The 22,158-nt window shown below is 43.4% G+C and overlaps 1 protein-coding gene across 1 annotated transcript in view; it reads left to right on the plus strand.

Annotated features, from left to right (window-relative positions):
• The window catches only part of LOC137628641 (ELL-associated factor 1-like), an 82,229-nt gene that overhangs the window by 19,104 nt on the left and 40,967 nt on the right, over window positions 1-22,158 (plus strand). Inside the window, exon 2 of the mRNA XM_068359797.1 lies at window positions 7,989-8,220. Within this exon, the coding sequence (XP_068215898.1) occupies window positions 7,989-8,220 (232 nt within the window). The remainder of the gene's footprint in view (window positions 1-7,988; window positions 8,221-22,158) is intronic.

Consider the following 22,158-nt stretch of genomic DNA (forward strand, 5'->3'; position numbering starts at 1 on the left):
CTAAAGCCACTAGGCCACTAAACTAGTGACAGTGAGATCGACTACCTAACTCATTGAAGCTCTCTCGTATACTATCATGGAAGAGGAAAATTTTATATGCAATCAATATATCTTACATGTATAAATTGCCTAATATCTTCATTTAATTTGATTAATACCAGGAACACTTATTATATCAAACAAGAGAGTAAACTAGAACGCCTAGGCTAGGAAGCTTAGTGTAAACAAGATCGGCTACCTAATTCGCCGAACTAAATGATTACTATAGTCATAATATAATTAATTCCTAGCAATGAAGACTAAATAGCTAAATATTTATTTAAGCTATCATACCGGGAAAATCGTTCTGGCTAACTAAATAACTCATGCGTTACGAACGACAGCGCCGAAGACGCCTCCAGTCCAAATAGCTCTGCCAAAAATTATATTTAATTCGATTTAATTTTTTACTTTACAGCGAGAGCTATAGGTATTTATACAACATAAGAATCAAATACTCAACTTTCCAGAGGCAGAAGAGGCTGGAGATTGCATAATAAATCCAAAATCATGAGAGAGCACTGGGAAAACCACCGAGCGAGATCGGTACAGAAAAAGGAATAAAGATGGCGGCGATTATGGCGCCATCTGAGTACTCAAACAGTAACGGAAGAAGGGAACCTTATTAACGGCTCCTCTTTTATTTTAAATATAAAACTTACCCGCTGGTTATATAATAGCCTAAGTCCCCGACGCCTCGGCAGAAAATTCAAAATCTCTTGCGCAGCTTAGCGCATATAAGCCAGGTATACCCCAGCGCCCTCGCGGTACCCCAGGTAGAACTATGCTCAACCAATTCAGATTTTCTCTGCCGCCATAGCTGGCTGAACTATTGGAAATTCTCTCTTGTTTTCTTACTCTGTTTGGACGTTATTTGGTGATGTATTAACGTTTTTGAGTTTTGGCTTTCGCATATTTGTTTTGTTGATCATGTATTTTAACTTAAAAGGTAGGGTTGGAAGGTTTTTCAACCTTTTTTAAACCTCTCAAAATCATAGGGACGAAATGTAAACATTTCGTCCATGGATGACGTCACAGCCTCTTCCGTAGGCTAAAAGTCTGTCTTGCCTTTTAAGAATATAAGTGATTTTGCTTTTGGAGTTTTAAGTTATAAATTAAATTAAAGGAATTATTTTGAGAAAATTTTATCCTTTTAATATTTTTCTTTAGATAATCTTTGATCTGTTTGCAAAGATTAACTACCGTTCAGTTTATTTTTGTTACGGTAATCAGTATCGTTACGATGTTACATATATTGTAGCGATTTTATGAATGGTACTTTATAAAAGGAACATTTTATTTTGCAATTAATTGGTCCTTTCAGTATTTTTCCTTAGTCAGAGATTAAAGGAAGTTATTCTTCAGTTTATTTTATACGATGCAGTATTCTTTACATTCGTCGTAGCGCACGATTCTATGTATCGTTGTTGATTTGGTGGTTTTCGGAATACTAAATTGTTTGTATATTATTTGTAGATATTCCAATGATGTGAGTGATGATTCATCTTTTATTGGAACCCCTTAATTTAAGGGTTTATTTTAATGTATAAATATATCTATTAAGGTAATTTTTGATATTTAATATTTTGTTACATTTATATGGGTTGCTTTCCCATTCAAACAATTGTCCAGTGACAGAATTATTTGTCTCTCCCTACGGAGTTCATTTCCTTTGAGAGAGTGTATACTTTGTCTTTCAGGTAATTATGAAACTATCTTTGTGCCGAAGAGTAAAGTGCAAATTTTTTAATGATAAATTGTGCAGTGAATTTTATTCAGTGGAGAGTGCCTCTATTCGGACCTGTCGTTATCCTAGCCTTAGACCTCTATCGAGCTCCCGGACCCATGGGAGAGGTTAAGTCAAATGGCGAAAGGAATCGAGAGGGTAACCAGGCGTTACAGTCTTTTAGACCCGAACGGAAGTCCTCTCGAGTGTTTTCTGTCGACCACCAGAACGCTCACCCTCGCTATAGATAAAGCGAGGTGTTAGTGTTTTCAAAGGCGCTAAGTTGAAAACAAAATTAGATTCGTTCTGCGTGTATTACGTTTCATGCGGCGCAGACGCAGTGCCGCCACCCCACCTGTTGGGTGTCGTCTCTCGACAGTGGCTAGCACTATGGTTTTGCAATCTTTTCTGCCTGCCGTTAACAGTACGGTTGGGTGTCTCGATTCCGGTCTTTGACACGGACGCACAGGCGTCGTGTCTTTAACGGTGAGAACTCGTTGTCGCACAGGCGGCCTACCTACTGCAATGTTCAATGGTGGGGGAAAGTGGATGTTTTACTTCGAATGCTCGACGCAAACCGACGGATCATAGCACCTAGTATTAGTCTATACAGACGCGCCGACGTTCGCCAGGCAGCAGAGCCGGCGAAGCGTCATCGGAATGGTGCGGCAACGGAAACGGAATGGAGCGAAGCGTCACGTCAGTGTGGACGCCTCAGCGTCAGTATGGACGTTTCAGCGTCAGTGTGGACGCTTCTGCGTCAGTGTAGACGCTTTCAGTGTCAGTATGGACATTTCAGCGTCAGTATGGACGATTCAGCGTCAGTGTGGTCGCTTCAGCGCTAGTGTGGGCGCTTCAGCATCAGTGTGGACGCTTCAGCGTCGGGGTGGTCGCTTCGCTACCTATGACTATAGACTTTGATGTCTATCTGACCATGAACGTCTAGTGTTCAGTTATTGTTGCTCCAGGCGCTATATTAAGAAATAAATCTTAACTAGAAAGATTTTATATTCTCGGTCCAAGGCCTGCTGGGCTAACTCTTGGGTGTGAGAACTAGAATTAAACCTTTAAGTATTGAGGTCCGAATTCAGAATCATAAGGAGTGGATTCCTAAGAATCAAGACTTCTCTTCCTAGGATAGAGATTGTTAAAGGAAGGGAATAACTTTCAGAAACTCATGAGAATTTTTCTAAAGAGTTTCCCTCATATTTTTTACCTGCTGCTCCTCGTTTTGACTTCAGAGTTTTCGCTAGTTGAGTTGAGGGGTGTCGCTATTTATTTTATTTTATTTATATTACAAGCCAGCTACAACCCTATTTGGGAAAGCAAGATGCTTTAACCCAAAGGGCTCCTTTAGGGAACGATGGCCTAGTAAATTAATGGTAAAATAAAGTAATGATTTAACATTAAATCATTCTCAGGTAAATAACGAAAGCTTACTGTAGAGATGATACAGCGCTTGCAGCTGCTACAACAGAAAGGGCATTAAGGCCTTTATGAGAATAGAACGTTAAAGTATATCTCCCACCACGGGCAGATCTTTTATGATTTAATGTTTTATGTTTTTAAACCGCTCTTGTTAGTGACTCGTTAACATAGCACAGTGCTCTGGAGGTGTTTGTTCGTTTTCACCTTGCCCCTAGTCCTATATCTCTAACTTACGTTCCAACCCTTGGGAGAAGGAAGGTCGGTAGGCTGAGGTTCTTCGCGGACCTTGTGCATTAAACGTCTGTTCCGCCAAGCAATATTGTTGATGCAGTCCAAGACGGTCTCTCTCCACTTTGGAATGATGAGGTAATGCTCTTTTCTTCGCCCATGATTGGCGAGCTATGACATCACAACCATGTGACATAGTATCTTGGAAAGAGCGGAGTTGGAATGTCTTGAAGCGATCAGATCGTCATCGTTATGGTATCATGGATCTTGTAACTGTTTTCTGCATATTAGAATGCAGTTTCCTGACGAGAATAACATTCTACGTTTTCCCTGTCTACCAGATTAGGTAGTTACTCGTCATGTATGCACGCGAACAGAACTTACCTTCGCAGCAGTCGGGATTTGATGCGTGAACAGGAAGCAATCGAGTGTGTTTTTTCTTCCGCGAGAGAAGCGGAAGTCAGACAAGTCACATACAATCCTAGCTTTTCCTCTGGATTCTGACTCACTTTCAGGGAGGAAGGACTTTGTCTTATCGAAGGACGCTTAACCTAGAATTGGTAGTCACCAATCGATTTGTCCAAGACCTTTCAGGAGTCGTATGTTTTTCTTTTAACTTATCCTGCCGTATCTAACGTTCGCTGGAAGTTTTTTTTTTTCGGAAGAAGGCAACGTGTCAGCACCTGAATCGTGTAAGACACATAGTTCTTCGGGGGAAAAGGTGCTCAGTTTGCTTCTGTTCACACTTCTTCTCCTTCCCCAGTTTGGAGAAAGGTCTATTACTTTCTGCTGAGGTCTAGCGACTACTGTTGACGGTATCTCACAGCATTGGATACGTTCAGTTCGCGCACAAGGCGCGCTTGAAATGTCATAGGGACTCTCCCAGGTCGCTCACAGGACTGCGGTTGATGCTCTCTCCCGGCCTTCGCCCACGCTTGAGTTGCCGCACTCGCTACCCCGCGAGTGTAGATTTGGTCTGAGCTAAAAGAGGTCTATTTCATCTGTGTTTAGCGTTTACGATTCTCGGGGGGGAAGAAAATTTTCTCCTAAAGAGTCTAAGGACTACCATAGATCAAAGAAATGGTTTTCCGATTAGTGTCAGAAGGCATAGTTCTCCTATGCTTAGTAACGCTTCCTTGCAGAAATATGCTCGTGTTACGAGAAGCGTTAGAGCGGGTGCTTGTAGCAGTCCGGTCTCTCTCTTACGGCAGATGTCGTGCAGACACAGACGCAAGTTCTGGTCTCTCCCTCACTCAGTCCCAGACGCAGACACCAGTCTGGTCGTATGTTGGCCGCTAACAGTCAAAGTTGATCCTTTCAACAAGTTGTCCCTTTTTCGCGGTCTGCGGGACGCGTGACTATCACTCATGCGTACGCATCCTACACGTGGACAACTCTCGGCTATCAGTTCCGTTTTTCCGTCAATGACCGGACGTGATGCTGTCGCCTCCACGCTGCACGCTGTAGATTTACAACAAGCCGGGCACACACACAGCACTGTACCCACATGACAAGGTGAACGCATATAGCACACTGACACCTTACGGAAATGCAACCACATGCGACATTATGGTCGCATGCTAGACGCATACAGTCAAGTCTTGTTCTCACAGCAGTTTAACCAGATTATTGTCTCTCCTTCGCGTCTCTCTGGCCTCGCAGCTAACGCTCCCTCTTGTCAAGCTTTGGCTTTAAGTTTGTTGAACACTTGCTGATTCCACACGAATCAGGTCTTAACCTCACAGCATGAGGTTCACGTGGTTAACGCTTCTTTTCAACGCCTAGCTTTAATATCGGTTTCTTGCGACCGATATGGACGAGTTTTTGGGAGGCGGTTCGAGATCCCGATTCTCTCTCACGACATGTTGAGTGTAGGCAGCCTACTGGAACCGTTCTGGACTCATGGTGGGACCATGCTGGGTGCATGCCGGAAGCATGTCTTTAGTCCTTTTCCCCGTGTCGGGATCACGAACGTTTTATGTTAAACCATCAAGCTTTAGGTCTAGCTGCCTCCAGTATTTTGGAAAACCCCTAAGATCTAGAGGGTTGTTTGAAGGAGACAGCTGAGGCTTTCGCTTGTACAAAGGACTTTTGCCTCAAGGTTTTCCAACCCAATTAGAGTGCTTTATGGAGTGGTGTAGAGCTAGAGCCAGCTCTTCATTAGGTAACTCTAACACAAGTGGCCTATTTTTTCTTAGACCTTAAAAGAAAACACATTTTCTTCCCTCCTCGACCATCAAAGGGTACAAGAGTATGCGGGCATCTGTCTTCAGACGCAGAAGATTGGATCTATCAAATAGAGACTTTATAGATCATCTCCAATCATTTGAGAGGACTTGGAGGCATCAGCAAGATGCTCCAGCCTGAAATTCAGGGTTCGTTTCTGGAGCTTCGCGGTAGTGACAGATCCGACCCTTTACACCTAGTTTCTTTTTAAGGCCTAACTTTGGAGACTTTCTGAGTAAGTCTACCATAGTTGAGAGTCAGTGAAGTTCACTCTTTTAGCAAGAACATGGACTTCACATTGGTTAAGCCATAGGTACCTTGCAACCTGGATTCTTGGTTATTAATAAACATCTTTCTCATCCATAGCCTAAATTTTTCGGGATCACTATTCTCTCGAATTTGGTTTGTGATGGGCTGAGAAGAGTTTTTTGCCTGATTAAAACGATGAAGTTTTATTGGGACAAGAACAAAGAAGTTATGAGTCGATTCATAACTCTTAGGTGCATGGTCATGAAGCCTGCGCTATCCATGTCTAAACATTCTGTCATCTCGTATAGACTTTGATTACAAAGGTTCTTCCACACGGTTGGGTGACAGATCATAATACGTTGAAAGAGTAAAGACTCACAAAGTTAGAGCTGTAGAAACTTCTGTGATTTTTAAACTAAACTGTTCTCTGCAAGCATCACGTATAGAGTCTTGTGAAGGGGTAATCCTGTATTCGTCTTGCTTTACTTTTACCGTGTCCAGTCTCTATGAAGACGTCTACGTTTTGGGATCACTTGCAACGAGTGCAGTAGTAGGTGAAACATTCTCCACTACATTTCCCTAAATTCCTAGTACCCCTGTTCTTCTCTTGGAACTGTTATATATATTTTTATAATTGTACGTGAAGATTGGTCGGCAATCTTCAGCAATCTTTGACCTAGTCAGGTGGTCATTTTGTTCCTAGAGAGTGCCCGGAACAAGGGTATTAGTTGAGGTCCTGTCATGTTATAGGTGGTTGTACCGTTTGACAGCTCCTAGAGATCATCAGCCCCGAGTGGATCACTGGATCTCCTAAGGATAGCAGACAAAATGAGGCAGAGCATTGCTGTCAGCTTCCTTATCAGGTTAGAACCACTTAAGTTGTTTATGTAACTCTTAAGTGAATTTCCAATTATGCAGCTGTCTCTGACCCGCCACCAATGGGTGTCAATCAGCTATTATATAACCAGCGGGTAAGTTTTATATTTAAAAATGATATTTTCATAATAAAATAAATTTTTGAATATACTTACCCGCTGGTTATATAAGATTTAGACCCACCCTCCTCCCCTCTAGAGACCATGGGGCATGGAAAATCTGAATTGGTTGAGCATAGTTCTACCTGGGGTACCGCGAGGGTGCTGGGGTACACCTGGCTTATATGCGCTAAGCTGCGCAAGAGATTTTGAATTTTCTGCCAAGGCGTCGGGGACTTAGGCTATTATATAACCAGCGGGTAAGTATATTCAAAAATTTATTTTATTATGAAAATATCATTTTAGCCACTTTTCCCCCTCGAAGTGTAAACACTATGCGGGGTGCAGATTGCTATGCGGCGTGTCAAGAATACGTCCCTGATATTATGCGATAATCTAAAAGGAAACTTTAAGGATACTCGCGCCAGGAGTTAGAATTCCGAAGACCTTAAGTTAAGTTCTCTGGGAATATCACTAGTCAAATATACCCTAGGAAGCTACTTAAAGGAACCTTCCATCAGGACGACATGGCCTGAGCTCAAAAGAGCTTTTTTATTGCTGGATTGGCATTTATCATCATTCCCACTGTAATCAACTAGCCTACCCTTCTCTGGATGTTCCCCAAAACTAGAAGTTAGTTTTCTTTAGTTTGGCACTTTTTATTTGGTCAGCAACAATTTGAACTTAATTTTCAATAAGAGGAACAATAATGCCTTTGCAATTCCCTTGAACAATCTACACAATAATTGCTAACAAATCCGGTAGTTGAAGACATTCCCTATACTGTAATCACTAAGAACCTAAATGCTTTAAAAATGCTTTCACAATCTGGTAGAAGGTAACAGTGTAAACATATTTAGCCCGATTTGATGAGAAGACAAAGGCAATCAGATACAATGACCCATGCTAAGGGTGCTATTGTCTTCTAGATTCTTGATATTATACAAGAGGCCTAAACCTGTTGATAGGGAAGAAAATGGGAAGTTCTATGTTTTGGGGTAAACAATGGAATAAGCCAAGCTTTGAGAGAGAAGCAATATGAATATCAAGGGATATTCATAGAAATAAGTAAGATGATGTGAAATGGAGATAAAATGTTTTTCTTTGTTCTGTTTCAGATGACTTCAAACCAGCCAGTATGGACAAACAGAAGATGGGAACTGTTGTAGTGGAAGGGAACCATCAAGTCACTGTTACTGTGCCTCATGTTGAAGGTTCTGGAACAAGTCAGACGGTTTTCAAGGGAAACCGCAAACCAGTTGCAAGAGAGTGTGTCCTGATTATAGATCACAATACAGGGGAAATTGTCTTGGAGAGAATCTCTCAAGCTGTTAGTGTTAAAACTACAAGGTCAGTTGACTTGTGATTCAGTACTTTATTAGAATTAGTGCTTATGCCTTGGCATAAAGTCTCTGCATTTTTTAGTAGACCATTGAATTTATTTACTCAATGTACATATAACACCATTGTTTGAGAGGGGTGTTATGTCTCCAATGCTGTTCAACATCTTTCTGGAGTATGTCAGGCAAGAGTTGAGAAGAAGAATAGCAGTTGTAGGGGTGAAGTTGTGTGGTAATAGAATGATTTGTATACTGGATATGGAGTTGTTGGCTTGTGCAAGTAAAGAGAAATGGGTAAATATTTGAAGTGTTTACAAGGAGAAAGTTTAGAGTGAATGAGAGTAAAAGTAAGGTAATGAGGATAATATGAAACTAGGAAGATGGAGAAATATATGTTAGTATGGATGGTAGAAGAATGGTAGTGCGCTATGAGGTTGAGGCCTTGGAACAGTTTGATAGATAGTGCGAAAGACTTGTAGTAGAGGCAGTGCAAGGTAGTACAAGATAGTTATGAATTTTGCAGTGTGTGTAGGTAGTTTTGATGTTCTACTGGTGAACTTTCTGTGTAGGTATGAAGTGACCAATATAGACAGTTTTTATGAATAGAACTTACCTGGCAGTTATATATATATGAATAGAACTTACCTGGCAGTTATATATATATAGCTGAGTCTCCGACTGCGGCAGAATTTAATCGAAAATCGCGGCAACCGCCTTGTGGTGGTTGTGTGGTTAGATGGTTAACAACCCTTACAGGGTGGTACTTGGAATCATTCCCGTTTTCTGTTCCTCAGATTATCTCTGCCGGCCGGATCGACAACATCGTTGGTCCGCCTTTCAGAGTTTTTCGGATCGCTTTCCCTTCATCGCCTTTTTGGACTTCGTTTTTGGTGAAGTACACTGTGTTGGGATTTGGCAATCGTGTTGTTTTTGTTTTTTTGTCTTTTTTCCTTTATTATCATGAGTGAGAAAATTCATTATCGTGTTTGTGCGAATGATATTTGCAAGGTGAGGTTGCCGAAAGTTTCGGTTGACCCTCACACTATCTGTATGGGTTGCAGGGGGTTTGAATGTGCTTTAGATAATAAGTGCAAGGAATGCGAGGTTTTAAGTGATGATGATTGGTTAGCTATGAAGCGCTATGTGCGCAAACTTGAGATTGATAGTTAGAAGAGCTAAATCAAAGTCAAAGTCTGCTAGTGAGCCTCGCTTAGATTTATCTATTGACCCTTTGCTTGTAACCCCTTTGGAAGGTATTCCTTCCCCAAATGTAGTGACTCCTGCCCCTTCTACAGGACCTGTGCCTACGGATGACCCTGGGTATGCTAAATTAGCTGCTGAATTGGAGGCCATTACAGCACAGTTGGAGGCCTTTAAAGGTAAGGGTTTAGGTGAAATTAGTGCTTGTGAAAGTGCAGTGGAGGTGGCGACTGATCGAATCTGTCATACCCCTAGGTCTAGACCTCTACCAAGCTCCCAGGACCAAGGGAGAAGGTACGTCGAAAGCCGAAAGGGGGTGAGAGGTGCTTATCCTCGGTCAGTCGTCGCCTCAGACAGTCCTGTTGCGATCTCCCAGGCTGCTCTTGACCGCCGTAGGAAAGGCGTGTCGGATACGTTTGTGTCTTCGCCTGATCGTTCTCCCAGACGTAATTGGCGTTACGAATCAAGACCAATGAAGAGAGGGTGGAACCGGGACGTGCAGTCTCGCTCTCCCTCTCCCGGTTCGAGTAGCAGAGACCCTGATCCTTCGTAAGACGATTTCGATGTTCCTGTTAAAAGGGCGAAACAGAGAGTCCTTAGCCCAGTTAATCCTGCTAGACTCCCTGCTTCTTCTGCCAGCGCTCCCAGTCAAGCCGTACGACAACTGCCGTCTTCGGCACCGCGAGAGCCAGCGGAGGTTGCTAAAGCTTTCATGGTTGTTATGCAGGAACAACTTTCATCGTTAGTTAAAGCTTTCAGCCACCCTTCTCAGTCCGTCAGACGTAAGGACATCTCTTTGCCTGTTAAGAGATCTTCTTCTAAGAGAGATTTTAGTATCTCTCCCAAGAAACCTCTGCGCACTTCGTCGGCCGTTCGACAACGTACACCCTCTTCATCGGCACGCTGCCAGGAATTTCCTTCCCCCCTCTCCCGGCACCAGGACGATACTGCCTCACGTTCTCGGCGCCGTGACGATTCCGTTTCCCTTTCGAAACGCCTGGACGTTACTGCCTCGTTTCTTAGGAAACAGGATGAATGCAGTCTGCATTTTCAAGGCGACGGCAGCCTGCATCTTCAGGACGCTTCCGTTTCTCGTCATTGTGACGATACTGCCTCTCGTCATCGTGACGATACCGCCTCTCGTCATCGTGACGATACCGCTTCTCGTCATCGTGACGATACCGCTTCTCGTCATCGTGACGATACCGCTTCTCGCCGACTGGATGTTAGCGGCGCTCGGCGCCAGGATTCAAACAGCTCTCGCTGCCAAACTGCTGGCAGCCCAACTCTTCGGGATGTTATCCTTGAGCAGGACCTCGAAGATATTTCGGAAGAGGAAGAAAAACCTGCCGACTCTTCTAGCGATTACAAGGATCTTTCTCGCTCTCTTTTGGAACTTTGGAGAGGAATTTCAACCTTCGGCCCCTCGTTCTCCTCAGTCTCAATTTACCAGGAAGAAAGCTACTAAGTCTTCGGCCTTCATCAAAATGAAACTTTCAATTTCGGCCAGGAAAGCTCTCGCTAAAGTGGATGATTGGATGAAGGAACGGAGACAAGCTGTCAAGACCACCTTTTCTTTTCCACCGTCTCGGCTCGCTTCCAAGGCCGGTATGTGGTATGAGACAGGGGAACCTTTGGGGTTAGGAGTGCCTTCCTCCTCCCAAGGTGACTTCTCGGCTCTTGTGGACTCAGCAAGAAGGCATGCTTTAAACTCTGCCAAGGTGATGTGGTCCATGTCGGAGCTTGATCACCTCGTCAAGGGAATTTTCAGGGTTTTCGAGGTTTTCAGCTTCCTGGACTGGTCTCTCGGGACTCTGGCCAGGAAGTCTGAACTCCTGGAGGACACGAAGGACCTGACGAGTATCATGTCCTGCATGGACAAAGCTCTAAGGGATGGAGCTAATGAATTGGCTTCCCTTTTCTCAGCAGGGGTCTTAAAGAAGAGGGCCCTTTTGTGCTCCTTCACCTCTAGATCTGTGACTGTTGCCCAGAAGTCGGAGCTTCTTTACGCCCCTTTTTCACGTCATCTTTTTCCTGAAGCTCTGGTCAGAGATATCTCCCTTTCTCTGGCTCAGAAGGCTACTCAGGACCTTTTGTCTCGGTCGGCTAGAAAGACCTTACCTGTTGCTCCTGCTCCTCTGAAGAAGGAGGAGAAGAAGTTTCAACAGCCCTTTCGGGGCAGGATCTCCTCGAGAGCGGATTTTAGGGGGAGAAGACAAGAGTCAGGGCCAAGGACCAGCAGGGGTGCGTTTAGGCCCCGGTCCAAAAAATGAGATGGAAGTCCTCCAGACACCAGTAGGGGCAAGACTGTCTCGTTTTTGGCAGTCTTGGAAAAGGAGAGGGGCGGACACCTGGTCCCTCTCAGTCGTCAAGGAAGGTTACAAGATCCCCTTTTTAAAGAAACCACCTCTCTCAGACTCTCCCCTAGCCTTAGTGGCTCAGTACACCGACGCGGGGAAACGAGAGGCTCTTCTGGAGCTAGTCGACCAGATGTTGGTCAAGGGAGCAATAGAGCCAGTTCAAGACCTCGCCTCCCCAGGCTTTTACAATCGCCTGTTTCTGGTTCCCAAGAACTCGGGTGGATGGAGACCAGTCCTAGATCTCAGCTCTCTGAACGCCTTCGTGGAGAAAACAAAGTTCTCCATGGAGACGACTCAGTCAGTGCTAGCTGCAGTTCGTCCAGGAGACTGGATGGTTTCTCTCGACCTGCAGGACGCTTATTTTCACGTCCCCATTCATCCGTCTTCGAGGAGATATCTGAGGTTTGTGTTCCAGGGCAAGTGCTTCCAGTTCAGGGCACTTTGCTTCGGTCTCAGCACAGCTCCCCAAGTTTTCACCAGACTAATGGCGAATGTGGCAGGCTGGTTACACCAGGAGGGGATAAGGGTCTCCTTCTATCTAGACGACTGGCTGATCCGGTCACAGTCGAAAGAGAAATGTCTGGAGGACCTAATGAAAACTTATACGATCACTCAGGACCTGGGACTCATCGTCAACTGGGGGAAGTCTCAGACCGAGCCGAATCAGACTACAGTATTCTCTATTTGGGGATAGTTCTGAATTCAGTTCTTTTTCAGGCTTCTCCCTCCCAGGAGAGGTAGACCAGGTGCCTGGACAAAGTCAAAGACTTTTTAAGGAAGCAGGAATGCTCAGCGAAGGAGTGGATGAGTCTGCTGGGAACTCTATCCTCCCTGGAGCAGTTCATCCCTTTGGGGAGACTGCACCTAAGGCCTCTGCAACACTTCCTCGCAAAGGTTTGGAACAGAAAGATCCAGGAGGACACTTTTTCTTTTCCCATTCCGACAGAGATCAAGGATCTTTTAATGTGGTGGCTGGACCCAGCTCTGTTGGGAAAAGGTATCTCCTTGTTCAAGAAGAACCCCGACCTAGTGTTATTCTCAGACGCGTCCGAGTCAGGCTGGGGAGCAACACTAGGGAACAAAGAGGTCTCGGGTATTTTGGAAGCGAGTCAGGTCAGTTGGCATATCAACAGCCGCCCGTTGAGATACTACCACTAGAGAGGTATTGGATCCTTTGACTGGCCAGACAGTATGCATTGGACCCCTCTCTCTAGTCACGGCTTATTTTTTCTTTGCCTACACTTACACGGAATAGTCTGGTCTATTCTTTACATATTCTCGTCTTTCCTCATACATCTGACAACAATGAGATACTTAACACTTCTTCACCAAGGGGTTAATTTACTGCACTGCAATTTGTTCAGTGTACTTTCCTCTTGGTAAGGGTAGAAGAGACTCTTTAGCTATGGTAAGCAGCTCTTCTAGGAGAAGGACACTCCAAAATTAAACCATTGTCCTCTAGTCTTGGGTAGTGCCATAGCCTCTGTACCATGGTCTTCCACTGTCTTGGGTTAGAGTTCTCTTGCTTGAGGGTACACTCGGGCACACTATTCTATCTTATTTTTTTTTCTTCCTCTTGTTTTTTTGAAATGGTGTGTTGGGCAGGCTTAATAGAAGGGCCATGGATGCCTGGTGGTTTATCAAGAGGTTGTCTTTTCCTTTTTCTGATTTTTTCTTCTCAAAACCATCCTTACTGTCCTCCCTTCAGTTGAAGTGGCTATCCTGGAGGGTATTTAGCCTTGCATGGTGTATCGGCTCCTCCATGTTGACCAGTTTTTCCGACTTTTTACTATAGTCTATGGATATCATCAATCACTTTTATTATTATTCTGTACATATTGTTTTTGTTTTAATTCTTGTTAATCTAGTTTTTAAGTATGATGTCTCTTTTTTATTTCTATTAATTCTTATGCTGTCTGGAGACATTGAGCAAAATCCGGGACCAGTACGTCCTAGATTTCGTCAATGTCGTCTTCTGTATTGCAATATTCGTGGTCTTCATGCAAATATCCGAGACCTTACAGTTGCGTCCAGACAGTATGATATTCTTTTGTGCTCAGAAACTTTGGTTTCTAATATGAGGCACTCATCTGAGCTCCTTATAACTGGTTTTAAGAAGCCAATAATGCTGAAACGTGATTCCATTCCTAGGGCCAGGGGAATGGCGGTGTATATTAGGACCGAGTACCCTGCTTCTCATAAGTCCTGCTATCAATGTGGATGTCATGAAATTCAGGTAATAAAAGTTTGTGGCAGGCATAACAACTTTTATTTGTGTTCAATCTACCGGAATCCAGACATGGATGATTCTATCTTTGATTGTCTTCTTACCATTATGGCTAAGATACAAGAAGATGATAGAAAGGCTTCGTTTGTCTTTGTTGGTGATTTTAATGCTCACCATAGGGAGTGGTTGAGTTCTATCTCTCCTACCGATCGCCATGGCTTAAGAGCTTTAGACTTTGCCTCAGAATCAGGCTGTGAGCAAATCATAAATGAAGCTACTCACAGGTCTGGTAATTGCTTGGACCTCGTATACACTGACTCCCCTGGCGTTATAACTAGTAAGGTTGGTTCTCCAGTCGGGACTTCTGATCATGCCTTGATTTCATTATTAGTGAAGACTGAGCAGCCTGTCCCTGATATATCATATTCTTGTAAAATTTATATGAAATCCCAAGCAGACTGGAATGGGATTTTGCATGATCTTTTGTGCTTGAATTGGTCACAATTATATAATAGTGTAGATCCTGTTGTCCCTTTGAATGAGAATCTAGTCAACATAATTGATAGGCGTATCCCTTCTCGTGTGCTAAGGTACCGAATGAAGGACAAACCGTGGTTCAATGATGATTGTAGACGTGCTTATTTGGAGAAGCAGGAGGCCTATCACCTTTGGAAGGGTAACAGATCAGATTTGACCTGGAACTACTATACTCAGCTTCGAGCTTTTGCTCAGAGAGTTTATGCCTCAACTGAAAAGGAGTACAATTTAATCATAAAAGAAACCCTCTCTGGTACAACTCAGGAACATAAATGGTGGTCTACCCTTAAATCTGCACTCTTTGGTGTAGATGCAACAGTTCCTCCTTTACTTAAACCAGATGGCTCAGTCACTCACTGTCCAAAGGAAAAGGCAACCCTTTTGGCTGATGTTTTTGACAGTAAACAGAGTAATGAAAAACTTGAACTTCCTCATTCCTGTTTTCCTGAGGCTAAACTAACTAGTTTAGCTTTTCGATCTCGTGAGATTAAAGCTCTGTTGATGGACCTTGATGCCTATGGAGGTGTAGACCCTAATGGTATTTTTCCTTTGTTTTTTATAAAGACAGCAGATTTCTTAGCTCCAAAGTTATCTGTTATTTTACGCAAGTTAGCAAGAAGAGGAGCTTTTAGCACTTGTTGGAGAATTGGTAATGTTACTCCTCTATGTAAATGTGTTTGTGGTAGCTCAAGTCCCACTGATTACCGCCCAATTTCCATAACTCCCATATTATCTAAAGTTTTTGAACGTCTTCTGGCAAAACGTCTTAATAGGTTTGCTGAAGGTAATCATCTATTCCCTAGTTTGCAATTTGGTTTTCGGAAAGGCCTTGGAGCATGTGATGCCCTCCTTACAATCTCCAATGCAGTACAGAAATCCCTTGATTGTGGTCGGGAAGTTCGTATGATTGGCCTTGATTTTAGTGCTGCCTTTGACCGTGTTAATCATGAGGCCCTTGTTTTCAAACTGAAACAGTTGGGAGTGGGTGGGTCGTTTCTTAGCATTATTATTGATTTTTTAAGTAGTAGATCTCAAAGAGTTGTTGTTGATGGGCACCATAGTGAGTATAGGAATGTGATATCCGGTGTTCCACAGGGTAGTGTTCTTGGCCCATTACTTTTCATACTATATACACATGACATGTGGTTTGGCCTAGAAAATAAGCTTGTTGCATATGCAGATGATGCTACTCTCTTTGCATCAATTCCATCCCCTGAATGTAGATCTGGGGTTGGTGAATCCCTTAATAGAGATTTAGCTAAAATTAGTGCATGGTGCAAATTATGGGGTATGAAGTTGAATCCTAACAAAACTCAAAGTATGATTGTAAGTAGGTCAAGGACGGTGGCTCCTCAACATCCGGATCTCAGTATTGATAATGTTTCTTTAAATTTGTATGACTCTTTCAAAATTTTAGGCGTGATTCTTGACAGCAAATTTACTTTTGAGAAACATATAAGGTCTGTGTCTTCTTCAATTGCACAAAAAATAGGCTTATTGAGAAAGTCTTTTAAGATATTCGGTGATCAATCTATTCTGAAGAAGTGTTTTAATTCTTTTATTCTACCTTGTTTTGAGTATTGTTCTCCTGTCTGGTCTTCAGCTGCTGATTCTCATCTTAATTTGTTGGACAGAAACTTACGGTCTATTAAATTTCTTATTCCTGATCTAGATATTAATCTCTGGCACCGTCGATCAATTAGTTCATTATGCATGTTGCATAAGATTTTTCATAACTCTGACCATCCTTTACATTCAGATCTCCCTGGACAATTCTATCCTGTTCGTAATACTAGGCAGGCAGTTAATTCTAATAGCCAGGCCTTCTCCATCATAAGACTCAATACTACACAGTACTCTAGAAGTTTTATTCCAGCTGTTACCAAGTTTTGGAATGATCTTCCTAATCGGGTTGTTGAATCAGTAGAACTTCAAAAGTTCAAAGTTGGAGCAAATGCTTTTTTGTTGACCAGACGGACATGAGTCTTTTTATAGTTTATATATGACATTTTTGTTGTTGACGTTGTTAATAGTTTATATATGATATATCTCTTTTGACATTACTTTTTTTAGAATGATTTATTGTTAATTTGTTCTCTTCAGTTATTTATTTCCTTATTTCCTTTCCTCACTGGGCTATTTTTCCCTATTGGAGCCCCTGGGCTTATAGCATCTTGCTTTTCCAATTAGGGTTGTAGCTTGGATAGTAATAATAATAATAATGGCCTTTTTGTTAGGGCTCAAGGCCTTCAAAACCTCGGTGTCGGGAAAGACTGTGGAGATCAATTCCGACAACACCACAGCTCTCGCGTACATAAGGAAGCAAGGGGGAACTCACTCCCTCTCTCTGTTCTCAACTGCGAGAGAGAGCTTCTCCTCTGGGCGAACGAGAACGAGACCCAGCTGTTGACAAGGTTTGTTCAAGGGCAGAGAAACATCATGGCAGACATGCTCAGCAGGAGGGGACAGGTCCTTCCTACAGAGTGGACTCTCAACCTGCATGTCTGTCGGAGCCTCTGGAAGTTGTGGGGCAGACCAGTAATAGACCTTTTCGCCTCCGGTCTAAACAAGAGGATCCCCAACTACTGCTCCCTAGTCCCGGACGAGGAAGCTGTTGCAGTGGACGCCTTCTTGATGGATTGGACGGGGCTGGACATGTATGCCTTTCCCCCGTTCAAGATCATCAATCTGGTTGTCAGGAAGTTCGCTCTCCTCGATTCGGGACGAATGATCCTAGTGGCTCCATTCTGGCCTGCGAGGGAATGGTTCACCGAAGTGGTAGGGTTGCTGATGGACTTTCCAAGAAGACTCCCGGCAAGTCCAGATCTTCTCAGACAACCCCACTTCGAGAGATTTCACCAAAACCCCCTCGCTCTCAATCTGACTGCCTTCAGACTGTCGAGAAGCTTGTTAGATCTCGAGGCTTTTCGGCACAAGCGGCGAAAGCTATTGCCAGGGCAAGGAGGATCTCTTCACAAAGAGTCTACCAGTAAAGTGGGAGACCTTTAGAGCTTGGTGCAGGAGGCGCAAGGTTTCCTCGTCCTCTACCTCTCTAAGCCAGATTGCAGACTTTCTTTTGTACCTCAGGCAGGATGCTAAGCTGGCTGTATCTACCATTAAAGGATACAGGAGCATGCTCTCAACCGTCTTTAGGCATAGAGGCTTAGAGTTATCTCAGAATAAGGACTTGCAGGACCTCATTAGGTCTTTTGAGACAACGAAGCAGGTGCACTTAAGACCCCCTTCTTGGAACCTGGATGTGGTGCTTAAGTTTTTGTGCTCCAGGAAGTTTGAGCCTATCTCGCAAGCTTCTCTGCGAGATGTGACTAAGAAAACCCTCTTCCTTTTGTCTCTAGCGACTGCCAGGAGGATTAGCGAGGTCCAGGCAATCGAGAAGCGTGTAGGCTTCACCCTAAATGGAGCGGTTTGTTCCTTGAGGTTCGACTTTCTCGCCAAGAATGAGAACCCTTCGAAACCCTGGCCTAGGACTTTTGAAGTCCCTAACCTCACGAATCTAGTAGGTCAGGAACAGGAAAGCCTCCTCTGCCCGGTTAGGGCTCTCAAGGCTTATTTGGCCCGCACTAAGAGCGTGAGGGGTGCTTCCAACTCCCTCTGGTGTTCAGTGAAGGATCCTCTAAAACCCCTGTCAAAGAACGCTTTGTCCTTTTTCCTGAGGGAAACTATTAGGGAAGCCCACCTCTTTTGTGAGGAAGAAAACTTCGCCCTGTTAAAAGTAAGGGCTCACAAAGTAAGGGCCATTGCTGCTTCGCTGGCATACCGGAAAAATATGTCAGTTAAGCAGATCATGGACGCAACGTTCTGGAGGAGCAACTCTGTCTTTGCTTCTCATTACCTCAGAGAGGTAAGAGTGGACTATGACAAGTGTTATACCTTGGGCCCATACGTAGCTGCGGCTTCTGTATTAGGCAAAGGAGTTACTACCCCCACTCAACCTTAGTTTATGTACTTGTATATGGGTTTGTGTTTTTTTATGGTTGTCTGAGGTCCTCATCCTGTGGTACGGTTCCCTCAGAGCAGATAGATAATTTATATCTATTTCTGCAAGGTTAGATGGTTAGCTTTAGTAAGGTTGCAGGTTTTTTATATGGGAAGGTAGTTTTATGAAGTCTAGTCAAGTTGTTGGTCCTACCCATTTGACAGACTCGATTGAGTTGTTTGCAGCGTAGCAGGTCTACTCCTGGCTGAACACTCCTAAGGGAAAGCGACTCTAGAGGCAGTTACCTTTGAAGTCGGCTACCTTAGCAGGTAAGGAATCAAGGTGTTTTTTCTCCTACAACTCTTTTGTTGTTTCCCCAACACTGTTTTTCTGTCTGTTTCCCTCCTCCAAATGTGTGAATCAGCTATATATATAACTGCCAGGTAAGTTCTATTCATAAAAATGGAGTTTTTATGATAAAACAAAGTTTTATGAATACTTACCTGGCAGTTATATATATATTTTAAAGCCCACCCACCTCCCCTCAGGAGACAGGTCGGGCAAAGATAATCTGAGGAACAGAAAATGGGAATGATTCCAAGTACCACCCTGTAAGGGTTGTTAACCATCTAACCACACAACCACCACAAGGCGGTTGCCGCGATTTTCGATTAAATTCTGCCGCAGTCGGAGACTCAGCTATATATATATAACTGCCAGGTAAGTATTCATAAAACTTTGTTTTATCATAAAAACTCCATATTTGTTTGCACAGGATGTATCTATGATTTAGCAATGGGTTACCCCATTAAAGTAAACAGCTTATTATACTGTATTGGAAAAAACTGTAAATGAATAGAGCACAGTAGTTTAAGGCCCATACACAAATTTTAACACAAATAAGCCATACATTTTGGATGGCCCAGCATTCATGTTAATCATTGATGAATGTGAAAGGATATAAATGGCTATTTATATTCAGCCTAGCACTATACTGTATGTAGGTTTGGAATAACACTAGCCAGATTAAAGATTTTGAGTAGCTATCTTGTTCAATGATAGTAAGGTTCAAGAGGTTAATCAACTTAAGTCCTCATGAGCTTGTACCGTTTTGAGCTTTCAAAGTTGATCAATTTAAATATTTGTTCCACTTACGGTCTTGAAGATGAAAGCATGCATACAGTCATTTGTTCCCATACTAACAAACCTTACAATATTTATAGTGGATATACTTTCGACAGAGCTGGAAGGCAGCCATTAGATTTAAAGTGTGGCATTAGATTTAAAGTGCAGGGGGGCAACACTACCTAACCACTTATAGTGGTTGGCTGAGGGGTACCCAGCCAACTATATCTACTCACTGTTCAATGAACCACATTACTTTTAGCTTTAGGCTGGTAGAGTGCAGACATCTCTCTCTCCTTTCAAGGCTTAGGCCATTTAGACTGTTGCTTTACACTCGTTCTTTTTAAATATGTAACTTCCCTGGTAGTTACATATATATATAGCTTAAATCCCGCGTTTCGTCGCGCCCACGGCAGAAATTCAAATTTCGCAGCAATCGCCGCCATGACAGTAGGTGGTCATACATGACCGCCATCTCTTATAGGTTACCAGAACTATTCCCAACATTCCTCAGAAATTCCATGCCGTTGATCAAATCAACACCTAGGAAATTCGTTTCGCTGATATATTACTTTATTCTACAATTTGGTGAAGTACCTTTTGTCTGATTATTGTTAATGGCTTTCGCTGCCTTTCAACTATCGAGGATATTGGGTTTTCCTATTCACACGAAATAAGATTAGTTTTTTTGTTGGTCCAACTTGTATAGTTTAATTTAACTTGATTTTCAAGATGGCTCCTCTGTTGTTAAACTTTGTGTGTTGTGTGTAGGGCTAGACCGGCTTTCAAGCTGCTCTTGATTCCGACACATTATGTAGCAGAGGGCATGTGTGTTTGTTTTCTTTCCTATGTTCGTAAAATTGAAATGGATAGGATCAAGGAATGTTTTCCCCCTACTTTATTAACTAACGAACAACTCTTAAAGATATAATGGAAGAAAAACATTAAACATTATGATGTCGCAATTATGTGACGTAAACTCTTAGCAGGGTGAGATCTGAACGCCTTGAAGGAAATCAGTCCGCCATTGCGATGACGTCACGATCCTGTGACGTAACCTACTTGATATGACTTGCCTTATGTGAATTATTTTCTTTTTCTTGCAAGAAATTTTTAAAATATTAACTTAGTAAGCATAAGTATTCTAATTTTTATAATGTAGGGAAATATATTATTTCTAAGTATATATTTGTCCTATTAGTATATTTCCTTTAGTTAATTTTCGATATATATAGAGATTTCATGAGCGTACAGTACAGTCAATTTATGCTACGTAGTACTCTTGACGATCGTTATTGTTTCACAATACTTGTATCGTTATTTAATATTTCAATTTTGAGAATACTAATATTAATCATATAACCTATTGTATTTTCTTTCTAATCCTTGGCGGAGTATAGTCTCTCGCAACGGGCAGGTCTATTATGATCTAATGTGAATAGTTAAAAGTGCTAGTGTTCAGTGGCACGTAAAATGACGCATTGCAGTGGAGGGTGCGTTCGTTCGTGTCCGTCATACTCCTAACCCGGGACCTCTTCCATGCTCCCCAACCCCTGGGAGAAGGAAAATCAAAAGGCGAAGGGAGATGTTAGACCTTGATCAGCGAACGAACGTCCCCTCGAGCGATCCTGTTGACGTATCCCAGTACGCTCACCCTCGCTATTGGAAAGGCGAGGTAAAAGTGTTATCCTCGCCGTCGGTTGACGCGAATCTGGCGTTTTAAGTTTTCCCTTCCTGCTAGACAAGAGAGTTGCTCGTCATGGAACCGAGCGTTGAGAAGGACCCACACAAGCAGGATGAGTTCTCGCAGCATTCTGGACGCATGCGAGCGGGCCGCTTCCCCGCGTCAGGATCGCGAACGTCATAGTTCCAAGTGCGCTCGCGGTAAGAACGCACGCGAGATGCAGTGCTCATGGACGCTCCCTCGCGGCATTCTTGACGCATACAACACACTGGAAGCTCACGGCAACCTGGACGCATGCAGCAGTCTGGACGCATGCAGTCAGGTTTTATCTCCACAGCATGATATACAAGCAGTTGTCTCCTTCGCGTCATGCTGGACGCGCTTCTTACGCCTCCTCGCGTCAACAGCATGCTGGACGCATGCAGCACGCTGGAACCTCATGGCAGCCTGGACGCATGCAGCAATCTGGACGCATGCAGCAATCTGGACGCATGCAGTCATGCCTTGTCCCCGCAGCATGATAGACAAGTTGTTGTCTCTCCTTCGCGACTCTCTGGACGTGCAACGAACGCTTCCTCGCGTCACGCTGTTAACATACAGCATGATGGACTTATGCTGGAAGCACTTGAACTTGACTCCTTCAAGACATGCGGGACACAAGCGTGACGCTTCCTCGCAAATGGATAGTATCCTACACGATGTTCCTTCACAACAGGATGACATTTTTGTGGAAGACGATAACCAACAGGATGACGCGGTTTTGTCTCCTACCCATTCGACTCAGGGGATCGATATTCCCTTAGCCGAAGTTTTAGAGAAGGAATCCCAGGATACGCGGCAGGCAGCCGACCTTAAAAAGTTACTGACGGTTCTAACTT

Source organism: Palaemon carinicauda, chromosome 2 (genome assembly GCF_036898095.1).
Source record: "Palaemon carinicauda isolate YSFRI2023 chromosome 2, ASM3689809v2, whole genome shotgun sequence".
Lineage (NCBI taxonomy): Eukaryota > Metazoa > Arthropoda > Malacostraca > Decapoda > Palaemonidae > Palaemon > Palaemon carinicauda.